Source organism: Priapulus caudatus, unplaced genomic scaffold (assembly GCF_000485595.1).
Source record: "Priapulus caudatus unplaced genomic scaffold, Priapulus_caudatus-5.0.1 Scaffold91, whole genome shotgun sequence".
NCBI classification, from domain to species: domain Eukaryota; kingdom Metazoa; phylum Priapulida; class Priapulimorpha; order Priapulimorphida; family Priapulidae; genus Priapulus; species Priapulus caudatus.
This window is the reverse complement of record NW_014577152.1, coordinates 389,553-402,144: the sequence shown is the minus strand read 5'-3', so window position 1 is coordinate 402,144 and position 12,592 is coordinate 389,553. Positions and strand designations below refer to the sequence as shown.

General features: G+C 41.9%; 1 protein-coding gene across 1 annotated transcript in view; it reads right to left on the bottom strand.

Annotated features, from left to right (window-relative positions):
- Positions 1-34: 34 nt before the first annotated feature.
- Positions 35-12,592, bottom strand: part of LOC106804877 — a 15,671-nt gene continuing 3,113 nt past the window's right edge. Inside the window, exons 2-15 of the mRNA XM_014806256.1 lie at positions 11,763-11,872; positions 11,506-11,620; positions 10,367-10,470; positions 9,930-10,021; positions 9,644-9,697; positions 9,180-9,258; positions 8,617-8,698; positions 7,932-8,135; positions 5,754-5,946; positions 4,327-4,429; positions 4,008-4,113; positions 3,747-3,873; positions 1,541-1,624; positions 35-1,291 (exon numbers count right to left, since the gene is read on the bottom strand). Coding sequence (XP_014661742.1) covers positions 1,112-1,291; positions 1,541-1,624; positions 3,747-3,873; positions 4,008-4,113; positions 4,327-4,429; positions 5,754-5,946; positions 7,932-8,135; positions 8,617-8,698; positions 9,180-9,258; positions 9,644-9,697; positions 9,930-10,021; positions 10,367-10,470; positions 11,506-11,620; positions 11,763-11,872 — 1,633 coding nt within the window. The 3' untranslated portion in view covers positions 35-1,111. The remainder of the gene's footprint in view (positions 1,292-1,540; positions 1,625-3,746; positions 3,874-4,007; positions 4,114-4,326; positions 4,430-5,753; positions 5,947-7,931; positions 8,136-8,616; positions 8,699-9,179; positions 9,259-9,643; positions 9,698-9,929; positions 10,022-10,366; positions 10,471-11,505; positions 11,621-11,762; positions 11,873-12,592) is intronic.

Genomic DNA, 12,592 nt, shown 5'->3' with positions numbered 1-12,592 from the left:
AGTGTGTATTCTATTATAAAACTTGTAAAAAGTATTGAACTTTTAAGTTAGTGCAAAAGGTATCTATTTTGGTTTGGGCATGTATAATGCTTTATTTTCAGCATTTTTACAAATATTCCTAAACAAAAATACTTTGAACAGATGCTGGAGTTACAAGAACCTGGGGCCCGTTGTCAAACAAATTACTGGACCCCTGTGTTTTGGCATAGTAAGATATATAGCATTAACTAAGTTAGAATCGAAATGCCATCGTTGTTTTCTGCTAGGTGAAATTGCAACGTCTGCATGCAGATACGCGGAATGTACACAAAAAATCCCAATGCAGAACATTGCACATCAAACAATAAGGTTGCCCCAGGTGTGCTTCTCTTAACCATACACTCAGGAGTCTATCAATAGATAATCTAGAATATTGATAGACTCCTGATACACTGAATGCTGGCAAATCATCGGAAACACTTTCATGTTTACTAAACTCGCATCAACCAGGCAACGGATCATTAAATAACGATGCCCATTACGAATGATTTATAGAAGCTGTTCTGTACCAGCATTCAGAGACAGCACACTTCTGTAACATTATCATAAACTCACTTCACCACTGTATAATGGTGCTGATCCGTTATCACATCAAAAGATCATTTCCACACTGATCCATCAACGGAATACTTATATTTGGCACTGATTTGTCTCTCACCTTATATCACCAGACATGTGCTTGAGCAATGCTACTACATATATGGCACGTTGATTATATATAATAAAGGGAAAGTTACTGTGGTGACGATACATACTAACATGATCCTATCCTGTATTTCGAATGGACATCACTCGAATCATTGTCAAATAGAAAAACACACACACATGACTAAAACAATACTCTACATCTCTCATGAGTAAAACCATCCCACGACCACATCATACGTGGAGGGAGGGCGCCGTATACGTGGTATAGCGGAATCGTTAGCTGCCACATAATCCTCATCCTCATCTCTCAGCAGTAACACCATCCCACGACCCCATCTCTGTAACATACGTTGAGGGGAACGCGTCGTGTACGTAGGGTGAAGCGGGATGGCTAGCTGCCACATCGTCCTCTTCCTCATCTTGATCACAGCATGCACGTCGCTGCGACGCTACTGATATTGTTCGCGGCCGAGGCCTTGACCTTGGCAATGACACAGTGCACTGCCTCGGTGACGTCATCAAACACGGGCACACTCTCTCTGTTAGCGATGTCACTCAGGTACGTACGACCTCTGTTGTAGTCTTTCACTGCCTGTACGGACAACTGCAATTGAGGAGAAAATTTGGCAAGGTAAGATTTAAAATACAGAAGTAGAAAATACAGAAATTTACGAAGTAGAATACAGTGGACGCGAACGTCATTTTTGTATCGCTGATAGGTTTATTATTATAATACTCTCGCTTGTTGTCTGTCCCACTCCCCCAGTTGCTATCTCCCCCCTTCTCTCTTTCTCTCTTGTTATTTTTAAAAAGCACTACTTATAACAATGTACAATAATAGTATTATTCTTACACTGCTTCCATTGATGATAACATCCTTTGATAGATACTTTACGCAGAGTACCAGATTTTTCTTCCTTCCGATGAAATATGATGCCTGAAAAAATTTAACAGTACCTTATTAGCAGTTCAGAAAATGTATGTAACTACATCAGGTTTACCCTGCCCACCCGTTCATTAACCATGGTTCTGTTGTAAATGCTAGTAGTAGAGCTGCTTTCAACCAAAACCTCCCGACTACTATTTCTCGATATCTGTGATGTAAACTTATCATGCGCTACGTGAAGATTACAGACTATCCACGGACATTTTACAGAAAATACGGGCAACTATGATGAGCTATGAACAACAAGAGCCGCAGACCGTCTGGGCTCATCTGAGGTCTGTTGCTACGGTTATAAACGTAACATTTAAGTCGTGCGTAGTGACACCTTTGTTAGGCGCAGATATGCAGATACGCAGTTGCGTACACATCATTTCAGCAACCTTCTGCATTCTGCATACCTCCCAAATCCCATTGGTTGATACAAATCGCGTGCCTGAAACTCCTGTTTTATGGTGCATTGTGACCCTAACCCGAACCCTAACCCTATTAAAAATAATAATAATATAATTGTTGTGAAAATTATTTGTTGTTATGAAATTGTTGTAAATAAATCATGTATATATTTTCCTTAATTGCAAAGAAATAGTTAAATGGATAAAAATAGAAAAATACAGAAAACAGGTAAATAATAAAAAATCTGATGGTATTCGATCCAAGGACCTTTGAGCCGTAATCCTGTGCTGTAGCCGTTCGGCTATCGAGGTATATTGGGTATCCAGATTATGGATGTGCCATGAATATAAGAACATTATGACATCATTAAGGCAGTTCAGGAATCTATGTTTAATCCTCCTCTTGAGGGTCAAAAGGTTATTAGACACTTACTCTTCGCACGTCAGTGGAAAGCACATTTCATGGTCCTTTCAATAAAGTGATAAAAATGGTAGGTCAGCGCTGAAACAAAAAAGTTGTTCACTCTGTCCGTTAGCCATGTCCTCAGAAAATGTCTGATATCTGACCTTTCTCCCACTGCCCTTTGACCTGTGACCTCCAATTTCGGCACAGTGATGGCTTTTCCTACCATGATGCTATACACCGACTATCACGAGCCTAGGTCGAGCTGTTTAGATTTGTGCCGCAATTCTGCATTTCCTCCCTATACCATAAGGTAAGGAGGGAATTTTCCCCCTTCTTTTACACCTCTTGACCTTTGACTTTTGACCCTCAGCTTCGACATCCCAACTCGTTTTCGGATTACCCCCCTACGTCCAGACTTTCGAATCCGTACGTCGAGCCGTTTAGATTTGTGCCCAACTGTTGACGCACGGACGGACGCACGCACGATCATGCGATTCTACAAGCTGCATCTGACTACGTCAGATGAGCTAAAAATGAACAGCAGCGGACAAGTAAGGAATGTCACATAACAAAATTTATGGACCCGTAATACGTGTAATAAGAGTTTTGCTAAACAGTTTATAATTTCCAATATGATCAGCACGCTGGTGCCGAATGCACAGACGAGTAATTCACTGAAGATATAGCAAGCTGATGTGTTGCACATATATCACATGTCCTGTTCATTTTCTATAGTAAAAAACAACTAACACGCTCACAAAATAAAGTAAACATCGTCTTAGTTGATATTCAGTTTGTGTCCTGAATAAGGATTTCATACAGCAATGAATTTTCAATACAATACTCATATGTATATATTATCAGGAGTCTATCAATTTTTTATTATTATTTATAATTATTTATAATTATTTATTGATAGACTCCTGTCCTGATATTATCTATATGACATATATACATAGCTATCATTATATGTAATTATGCGTATGTGTGTGTACATGTGCGCGTACACGTACATGTGTACTGCTGGCACTGAGCAAACATCTTGCGACTCCTTCAGCTCACTGCCGCATTCAGCAGAGTTCAGCACCAGCTTGCTGATAATATCAGCAATTATAAATAGGTTTGAAGAACTCTCCTCTTATCTGCTTGCACTCAGGAAACTTTGCACGTGTATTTACTCTCTGTACTGGTATCACAGTGCGCTGTGAACAGTAAGTAACTCTGTAAATAGTCCGTAACTTTCATGTCATAGGTACAACCCAATATAGGGATTTCAATTGTTAACAGGCTATTCATTCAGCAAGATACACCTCACCTCTGCCATTAGGAAAAGGGCACGTGCATCGGGTGGTATCACATACAGCAGTACTTTGCAGTTCTCCTGTGCACTTTCCCTCACCAGTGTTGACGGCAAGCACTCATAGTATGTTACGCCATGTTTTCTGAAATGTAGAAGCAACGAAGTTGAATCTACACTCTTCTGTTCTTGGTGGCAAATTAAATCAGCATTCTTCCATTCCAGGCAGCAGCTTAGATCCATACTCAAAATTGTGAAGGATCTAGCCAACTACCATACCTTATTAGTGTGATTGCCTCCCTCTTCCAATCCGATTGCATACAGGTGCCACCAAGGTATACCTCCTTGCCAGTTTTCTCTCGTTTGAGATTCACCATAGAGAAACCTGTTGGTGTGTGTATAAGCAAAATGAGATATACACTTCAAGTCCTATCTTTTCTATGTTATGTGTGTAATCTGAGTAATCGCAACCTGAATGCAAACTGATGTCACAATCTTTTGAAAGGTGTGCCATATGCATGCAGGGGACTTGTAGGGTAATAGCAAGTGAATAGCCGTATATGAAGTTATAAACGCCACTGACGATTCTGTAACTTACCGAACACTGACAGCGTATAAAGGAAAATCCGGCCAACACTCCGTAGAATGCAATCCATTATAATAGACATTATAAAGCGCGCCATGGGCCAGCGATGACTTGCCTATGCGAGAAGAAAGAGTCACACTTAAATTGACTACGTCACGAATTTTCTATGGTAAAATTTGTAAAATTTTTGTTGCCATTTTTTTACATTAAAAGTAAGAACCAACGGGACTAAACGTATCGTCAAATTCTTACCTGATAAGATTGTTTCTCAACTAGTTAAAAATCCAAAAAACCTGGACGATTTGATATTAGTGTTCCTGACATTAATTGCTTGCTATGGGCTATGTATGCGTCACGAGTGTATGTTCACATCGAACAATATAGTAAAATCACTGGCAGCAAGAACAAGTCCGCACCTGCAGCTACAGCATACACGCGGCCATTGACTATATATATACTACATGGTGCCTAACTCGCCGCCGCACGGACCACAACTCACCGTTTTCTATCAGTTACAACTCCAGTGTTTCTGCAGGTGACACCACTTTCCAACTATCGTTGGAATCGCGGAAGACTGCTGAACAAGCTACATCCGCCATTTTTGACAATCGGCCCGTCAGAATGCGCTAAATCACAGAAATTCCTCAAATATCCATGCGAAATGATCTTTCAAATGCTACCTATGAAGAAGGCGGCAGGGCCGGCTGCGCCGATTGGCTGCAGCAACTGCCAGCAAGTCAGTTGCGTAGTTGCGCAGCCTGTCTGCACATTAAACTTGCTGCAGCCAATCAGCGCAGCCGGCCCTGCCGCCTTCTTCATAGGTAGCATTCGAAGGATCATTTCGCATGGATATTTGAGGAATTTCTGTGATTTGAGCGCATTCTGGCGGGCCGATTGTTAAAAATGGCGGATGTAGCTTGTTCAGCAGTCTTCCGCGATTCCAACGATAGTTGGAAAGTGGTGTCACCTGCAGGAACACTGGAGTTGTAACTGATTGAAAACGGTGAGTTGTGGTCTGTGCGGCGGCGAGTTAGGCACCATGTAGTATATATATATATAGTCAATGGTCGCGTGTATGCTGTAGCTGCAGGTGCGGACTTAATTGTTCTTGCTGCCAGTAAAATAAGAAGTATAATGCAGCAATTTAACCATAAAAAGTGAACAGAATTACTTATATTTTGTGAAAAAGTGGAAATATTTTTTTTATTTTTTACTATCTACGGTGACGTAATCACTTTAAGAGATACCACAACTTGCCTCAAAATGTGGCGCATGTTTTTGTTCACAGAATGTTTTTTGTTATAATAGAAATAATGGCAGATCTAGAACGGACATGAGTGCATTTAGTTTGTCTAACAATTTCTTGTTCTTGCGCAATCAATCTACAGGCAAGCAGAGACAAGGTACGAAGCACAGCCGATGTGCAGTGGCATTCTCACCTGCAACCGGAACTCAACCCATATGCAACAGAACTCCTCAAAGGTGAACATTCCCTTGTTTCTTTGCTGAAAATCCAGCCATTCTGGGTTGAACTCTGTGCTTGTTGCAGAGCGATATGCTAGGCAGAGTTCGTTGAGGTCGAGAAAACCAGAATTCGTAGAGTCGATGAAGAAAAATGATTCTCGCAAGGTGCTGAAGCAAACAGCGCAGGGGTAGAAATTAATATTTGAACAAGGGAGTCCAACGCCCTGCCCTCAAAATGAGGGAGTCCGCAGCAAAATGAGGGAGTCTGCAGTTTGAAATTAAAAACTAAAGAGATTAACAATAACGTTTATGTACTTATTTTGAAGATTCATGTGGTTGCACGTCTGCTAAATTTTCTTTAGACATTTGCTGAAGAAAATTCTGTCATTCCGCGAGGCCATGCTCTGGAACGAACTAGTTAGTATAGCAGAATTTTCAGGGAGTCACACGGACTCCTGCATATGTCAAATCAGGGAGTCCGCTCTGGAATGAACTAGTTAGTATAGCAGAATTTTCAGGGAGTCACACGGACTCCTGCATATGTCAAATCAGGGAGTCCGACAGTAAATCAGGGAGTATTTGACGTTAATTTCGCACCCTGCAGCACATGATCTGATTAATTATGCATCTCCCAAATTTTCTATGTGCTATAACTTTGGTGCTCTCAGCATTTTAACACAGCTGGCTAAACTTCGCAAGTTTACATGAACATTACATGTATTGAATTGATGGAAATTCAAACTTCCATATAGTTTGGTACAGGTACGTTGTTTTTTTACTCACACGTGTGCTATGTTTATTCGTGCACCTGTGGTAATAGTGTGTACGTTTTCTGCTGGACATTTTGTGGAGATTCATCAACCAATCACCACAGAAACTAAAATTTGGGCAACCTGTTTTCTAGAGCCCTCTGACATTCTTCACTCTTCAATGATATACTTGCAATAGATGTTTGTCTCATCTATACTGGGAGTGGGACAGTGAGAAAGCACAAATTTTTATCGCAGTGGCTACGGGTACGGATGTCTCGAGGCTACGGGTACGGCAGTCCATTTGCGCATGCGTCGCTTTCCCACAAAATAATTCCGTTGGAAATCAATTCACTGGTTTAATTAATTAATTAATTAATTAATTGGATTTGAAGTATGAAAATGAACATTATTGTGCCAGCTAGCCTACACCAGTTGGTTGGGATTGATTGTCAGTTCAGATGCAAAATATTGAAAGCAAAAGGTTATACACCATAGATTAATTTTGGTACTATGACACCCGTATATAAGATAGCCGAGTTGGTTTATGGTTAGTCTTAGGGTTAGGGATAGAGTGACTGTTTGTACTTGTGTGTGGGACTGCCGTACCCCTATCCTCGAGACATTAAGATACGACTACCGAACCCTTAGCCTCTGCGAATTTTTAACTGGCAGCACGTGGATTACAGTACCCATTACTGATTACAGCCCTATAGACCGAAGGTTATGTGTTCAAGGTGTAAAGATGCATTTTCGAATACGCAGTGGCTACGCGTCCAGAACCGGTCGCCTAGCCTCCAGGCTACGCATCCGAACATCCACTCACACAGTGATCTCGCGACTCGCGTACACGCATGATTGCGCAACGTGACAATCTCTCTCTCTCTCTCTCTCTCTCTCACACACACACACATGTGCGTGTGCGTGCGCGTGTGCATGTCTGTGTGTGTGCGTGTGCGTGTGCGTGTTTGTCACAAATTAAGTAAAGTATTTTACTATGATTTATGAAATGTTCGGTCTATAGGTCCTGTTTCAATATTCGGTCTATCGGACCTTCGGTCTATCGGACCTTCGGTCTATCGGACCTTCGGTCTATCGGACCTTCGGTCTATCGGACCTTCGGTCTATCGGACCTTCGGTCTATCGGACCTTCGGTCTATAGGGATAACCCCCCCATTACTCTATCCACAACTGTCGTTAACTTCAAACGTTTGTATACTGAGTGACCCAATATCTTTTTCTCTTCTGTAATTATGTACACTCTCAACTCTGCATTAACCACAATGCTCTGTCGATCTACACACCACCTTGGTGCATCCTTTCACTATAAATTATAGTAGTGAATGAACATCAACCTGTGCTGGCGCTGTGTTCTCACCAGCACAGACTGTTTCGATTACTCACATGAGCCTCTTTCCTACTTGCAGGTGAGGGTAGCATACAGCCTGCACCCCATCAGCTGCTGTTAGTTCCTGCACACACTTGCACTCTTGCAGCACCTTGGAAGTGCACACCAGCGCCCTGTAGATGTCACTGAACACTGGTATGCACTGCCGCTCGAGCAGATCCTGTAGGCTGGTCTGTGTGTTGTTCAGCTCTTCACACTCACTGTAAGGACGCAGGAAGAACACAAGATGGGACAACGACTCGGCATGCTGGTATACAATAGGTTATTTGATTGAGTGTGGTTTTAAGGTCGACTCCCATCACTGCTGTCGTTGCCCCATCACTACACCAAACCTGCATCCAACACCATCACTACTCCATTTCTGTTACTGCCGTGCCACTGCTCTGCCACTGCAAAAAACCTGCAGTCAACATCAACAATGTACTCTGCACCCACTGCCACTATGACTAGCTTAAACTAGCTTGTCTAATGCAATAGCTAGCACATAACTGTGCTAATGTGCTAATGTGCTAATGTGCTAATGTGCTAATGTGCTAATGTGCTAATGTGCACACATGTGCTAATAAACTAGCACATAGCTTAAACTAATACACACACGCATACAGGTACATGCACGCATGCACACACGCACGCACACACCTATACTGCAGGTAATCACGATGAAAATGTTGTACTTGATACCTTTTACTGAGCGGTTCATCCCTGATAATGACTCCTGGTCGTTGAAACGGCTTCAGCACGACGATGATCGCTCTCCGACTACCTGAACCGCATGCACATCACAATGTAACATGAGAGGTGAGATGTTTCCCACCCAACACACAATACTTGTAACGACCTACAGCCAAAGTAACGCTGATAGAGTCTATGTCCCCCAGGGTACTGCCGGAACGTACCCTGGATACGGTCCGGTATACCGGAACGTACCCTGGTACTAAATACTACTATCTAATATGCCGGACCGTACCTCACCTACTCCACTAACAAGGCTAAGGAGTCGCCTACGCCTACGTTTACGCCTACTCCCTAACCCTAACCTTAACTCTAACCCTAACCCTAACCATATCAGCTAGATAGTTACCAGGGTACATTCCGGTATACCAGACCGTACCCAAGGTACGTTCCGGCAGTACCCTGGGGGACATAGACCCTATGAGCCAAAGTAACACACACCACACACTGGTGATGCCATATATTTTATCTAGTTACGTACACCGGCAACACGGCACCTCTGATTACCATACCTGCATAGTATGAGATCTCTATGATTGAAGACACACCACGCGTTTCGTTGTCAACAACAAAGAATAGCACCTCTGATGCCTAGAAAAGATTGGGTTGGCAAAAACATCACTTTAGACAATCTTTCACATACAGTGAGTAGGATAACATCTCATGTAGTAATGTAATTTTATTAATTTGAAAATGATTTCAAGGTTAGCAATTGTTGGAACAAGTTGTCACACAATGTCATTGAAATACTGTCGAGTCATGAACACTTGCTTTTTGCAAAACCTCTACACAATACTGTGATAACATGCCTGTAAAACCAGCATCACTATAACATTTAATTTTACAGAAAATGAAAAGCTGATCAGATTAATATGGGGTTTAATATGAAATACAACCTATTGATTAGATATGTTGTCAACAAAATATTTACCTGTCTTATTATAAATGTTTACTATCAGGATCTTATTATGTTTACCTCCTTTGCCTGGTCCTCTACTTCCAGCAATTCTGGCTCCCAATGTGGTACTTGCTATTAAAGCAATGAATGAATATGTACAACATGTATATATATGCATGTAAATATTCATAATAATGTACATCATATGCTATACAGTACCACCCATACCAACACATCAAACTATAAGGCATATGTAAATATTGAATAGCACATTATTACCATTAGATAATGCACATCCCTCATTCCAAATGTCAATCATAGGAGACATGTAGCACGATAATGGATGTGATAGCATGATACATACCGGATTGTAAAAAGTAATGTTTAAGCTCTTCAGAAAAGGTATGGCTGTGTCCTTCCTCCATGTTGTTGGATTACATGATCCCCCAAGAAACACTAGAACAAGTGAGTGCATCAGTCATTTAATACTTACTATCTAAACAATACAATTAGTTTATTCTTAGCAACACATTTGAAAATACATTGTGTAGAACAGATATGACTCTATGCAACATGTATGTCAGTATTGTTAATCAAAATAGTTGACTAACTGTTTAAATTATTATTTATTTCAATACAGCTGGTTTCATGAAATATCAATGTAGCAAACTATGCAATAGCCTTGAAATGAACATTGTACGCCTGATTGGAAAATGAGTTTAACACGTATTATTAGGCACTGTCCTTGCATGATATTTGTCTGTATGTGATATGTGCCACTCTTCCTATTTTAAAACCAACCTTGTATGCTGGAATGTTCCCGAGTTAGTTTTCTAGCTAGTGCTCTGGCACCATGACATGACTTCCGTGACTTGTTGTTAGATTCCGATATAGGATGAAATTGGCTATAATTGGAAAACATTTTTACAATTCGACTTGTACTAACAAGTGCCTCGGAGCAACAGCGCTCATCTAACGTCTACTGCAGTGACTCTGTGGTGGAGTGGTGGGATTCTAGTAAACCCTTGTTATTCCCAAATGTGTTCACATACACGCCGAAACAGTAGAAGGCACAGGGATGGTATCAGGAACCTTCTCAAAGGAATTTTCGTTGGGATCGTTATGAAAGTTGCCACGAAATGGCGTGTACGTTTAAGTGTCTTAAGATTAAAGATGGAAGCTCCCATCGTACGTAGTAGCAACAACTATTTGCAAGACAGAATAGGTAAGCACTCATCCATTTACCTACGCAAGCCTACAGGCTGAAATAGAAAACTGCCACCTGTAACTAATTAACGCAGGCAAAAACTACACAGTACTATCACCACCACATGCACTGGCAGTGACCTTTGACCTGTGACCTCCAATTTCGGCACAGTGATGGCTTTTCCTACCATGATGCTATACACCAACTATCACGAGCCTAGGTCAGGCTGTTTAGATTTGTGCCGCAATTCTGCATTTCCTCCCTATACCTTAAGTTAAGGAGGGAATGTTCCCCCTTCTTTTACACCTCTTGACCTTTGACCTTTGACCCCCAGCTTCGACATCCCAACTCGTTTTCGGATTACCCCCCCCCCACGTCCCAAATATCGTGACCGTATGTCGAGCGGTTAAGATTTGTGCCCAACTGTTGACGCACGGACGGACGCACGGCCGGACGCACGCTCATGCGATTCTACAAGCTGCATCTGACTATGTCAGATGAGCTAAAAATGAAATCCATCAAGATTATTACTATATTCCAGTATACATGGGGGATTCACATTCTGGACCGAGTTTGAAGTACATGAATACCCTAGATCATGGCGTATTTATTTGGTGCTACGCTACATTTAACAAGAACTGCACACTTTATATAAACATTTACGCCAATCAGTTTTTGCACACTCATTATTTGAATGTTGCCAAATGTATCAGACATATGGTGGGGAACCTACCAGTTCTTGTAAGAATCCTGTAGTTCTGTTACTAGGACAGCAAACTCGGTGAACTTGATATGGTCGAGAAGTTGTCTGTGACCACAGCGACTTGCACACCGCACCATGTCTTCCACTATGAAATTGTAAAAGCAACCCCTAGAATTGTTTTTCACATCTTGCTAATATCGAAGAGGGATGTGAGATATTTTTCAAGTATGCATTCGATACCCACCCAAATACCCCCTTCTCAAGGATGCGTCCCTCCGTACACATACCTTGAGCTCTTGAGGGACTGAGTCCAAGCTCAGGCATGACAGAGGCAATCTGGTTGGTTGGCAATACGCCTTGATTGTTAGCATGTTTATTGAAGATTTCTTGCAATTTGCTGTGAAAAGGCACACATAGCATTAGTAATAGTATTTAATACAGACACAGTATAAAGCCAATAACAAGTTTGTTATTTAAAACATACATGTTATGTACTATAGCCTATAGGTATAACTTCAGTATCTCAGTCTATGACAGTATTGCTGAGAGGGTCTATGTCCCCTAGGGTACTGCCAGAACGTACCCTGGGTACGGTCCGGTATACCGGAACGTACCCTAGCTGGTACTATCTAATATGCCGGACCGTACCTCGCCTACTCCACTAACGAGTCTAGGGAGTCACCTACGCCTATGCCTACTCCCTAACCCTAACCCTAGAACCATATCAAATAGTAACCAGGGTACGTTCCGGGCAGTACCCTGGAGGACATAGACCCTATGAGCGACAGTATTGCTTAGTAACAGTGACACTAACACGGTAACAGTAACGCTGAGAGGGTCTATGTCCCCCAGGGTACTGCCGGAACGTACCCTGAGTACGGTCCGGTATACCGGAATGTGCTCTGGTACTATCTTATCTAATATGCCGGACCGTACCTCGCCTACTCCACTAACGAGTCTAAGGAGTCACCTACGCCTACTCCCTAATCCTAACCCCAACTATATCAAATAGTTACCAGTAGTGTTGTCAATCGGTTGTAATTTCGTAATCGATCATCGGTTGGACCCAAGTAACCGATGATCGGTTACAATCGGTTACTCGGGGTGTTGAATACCT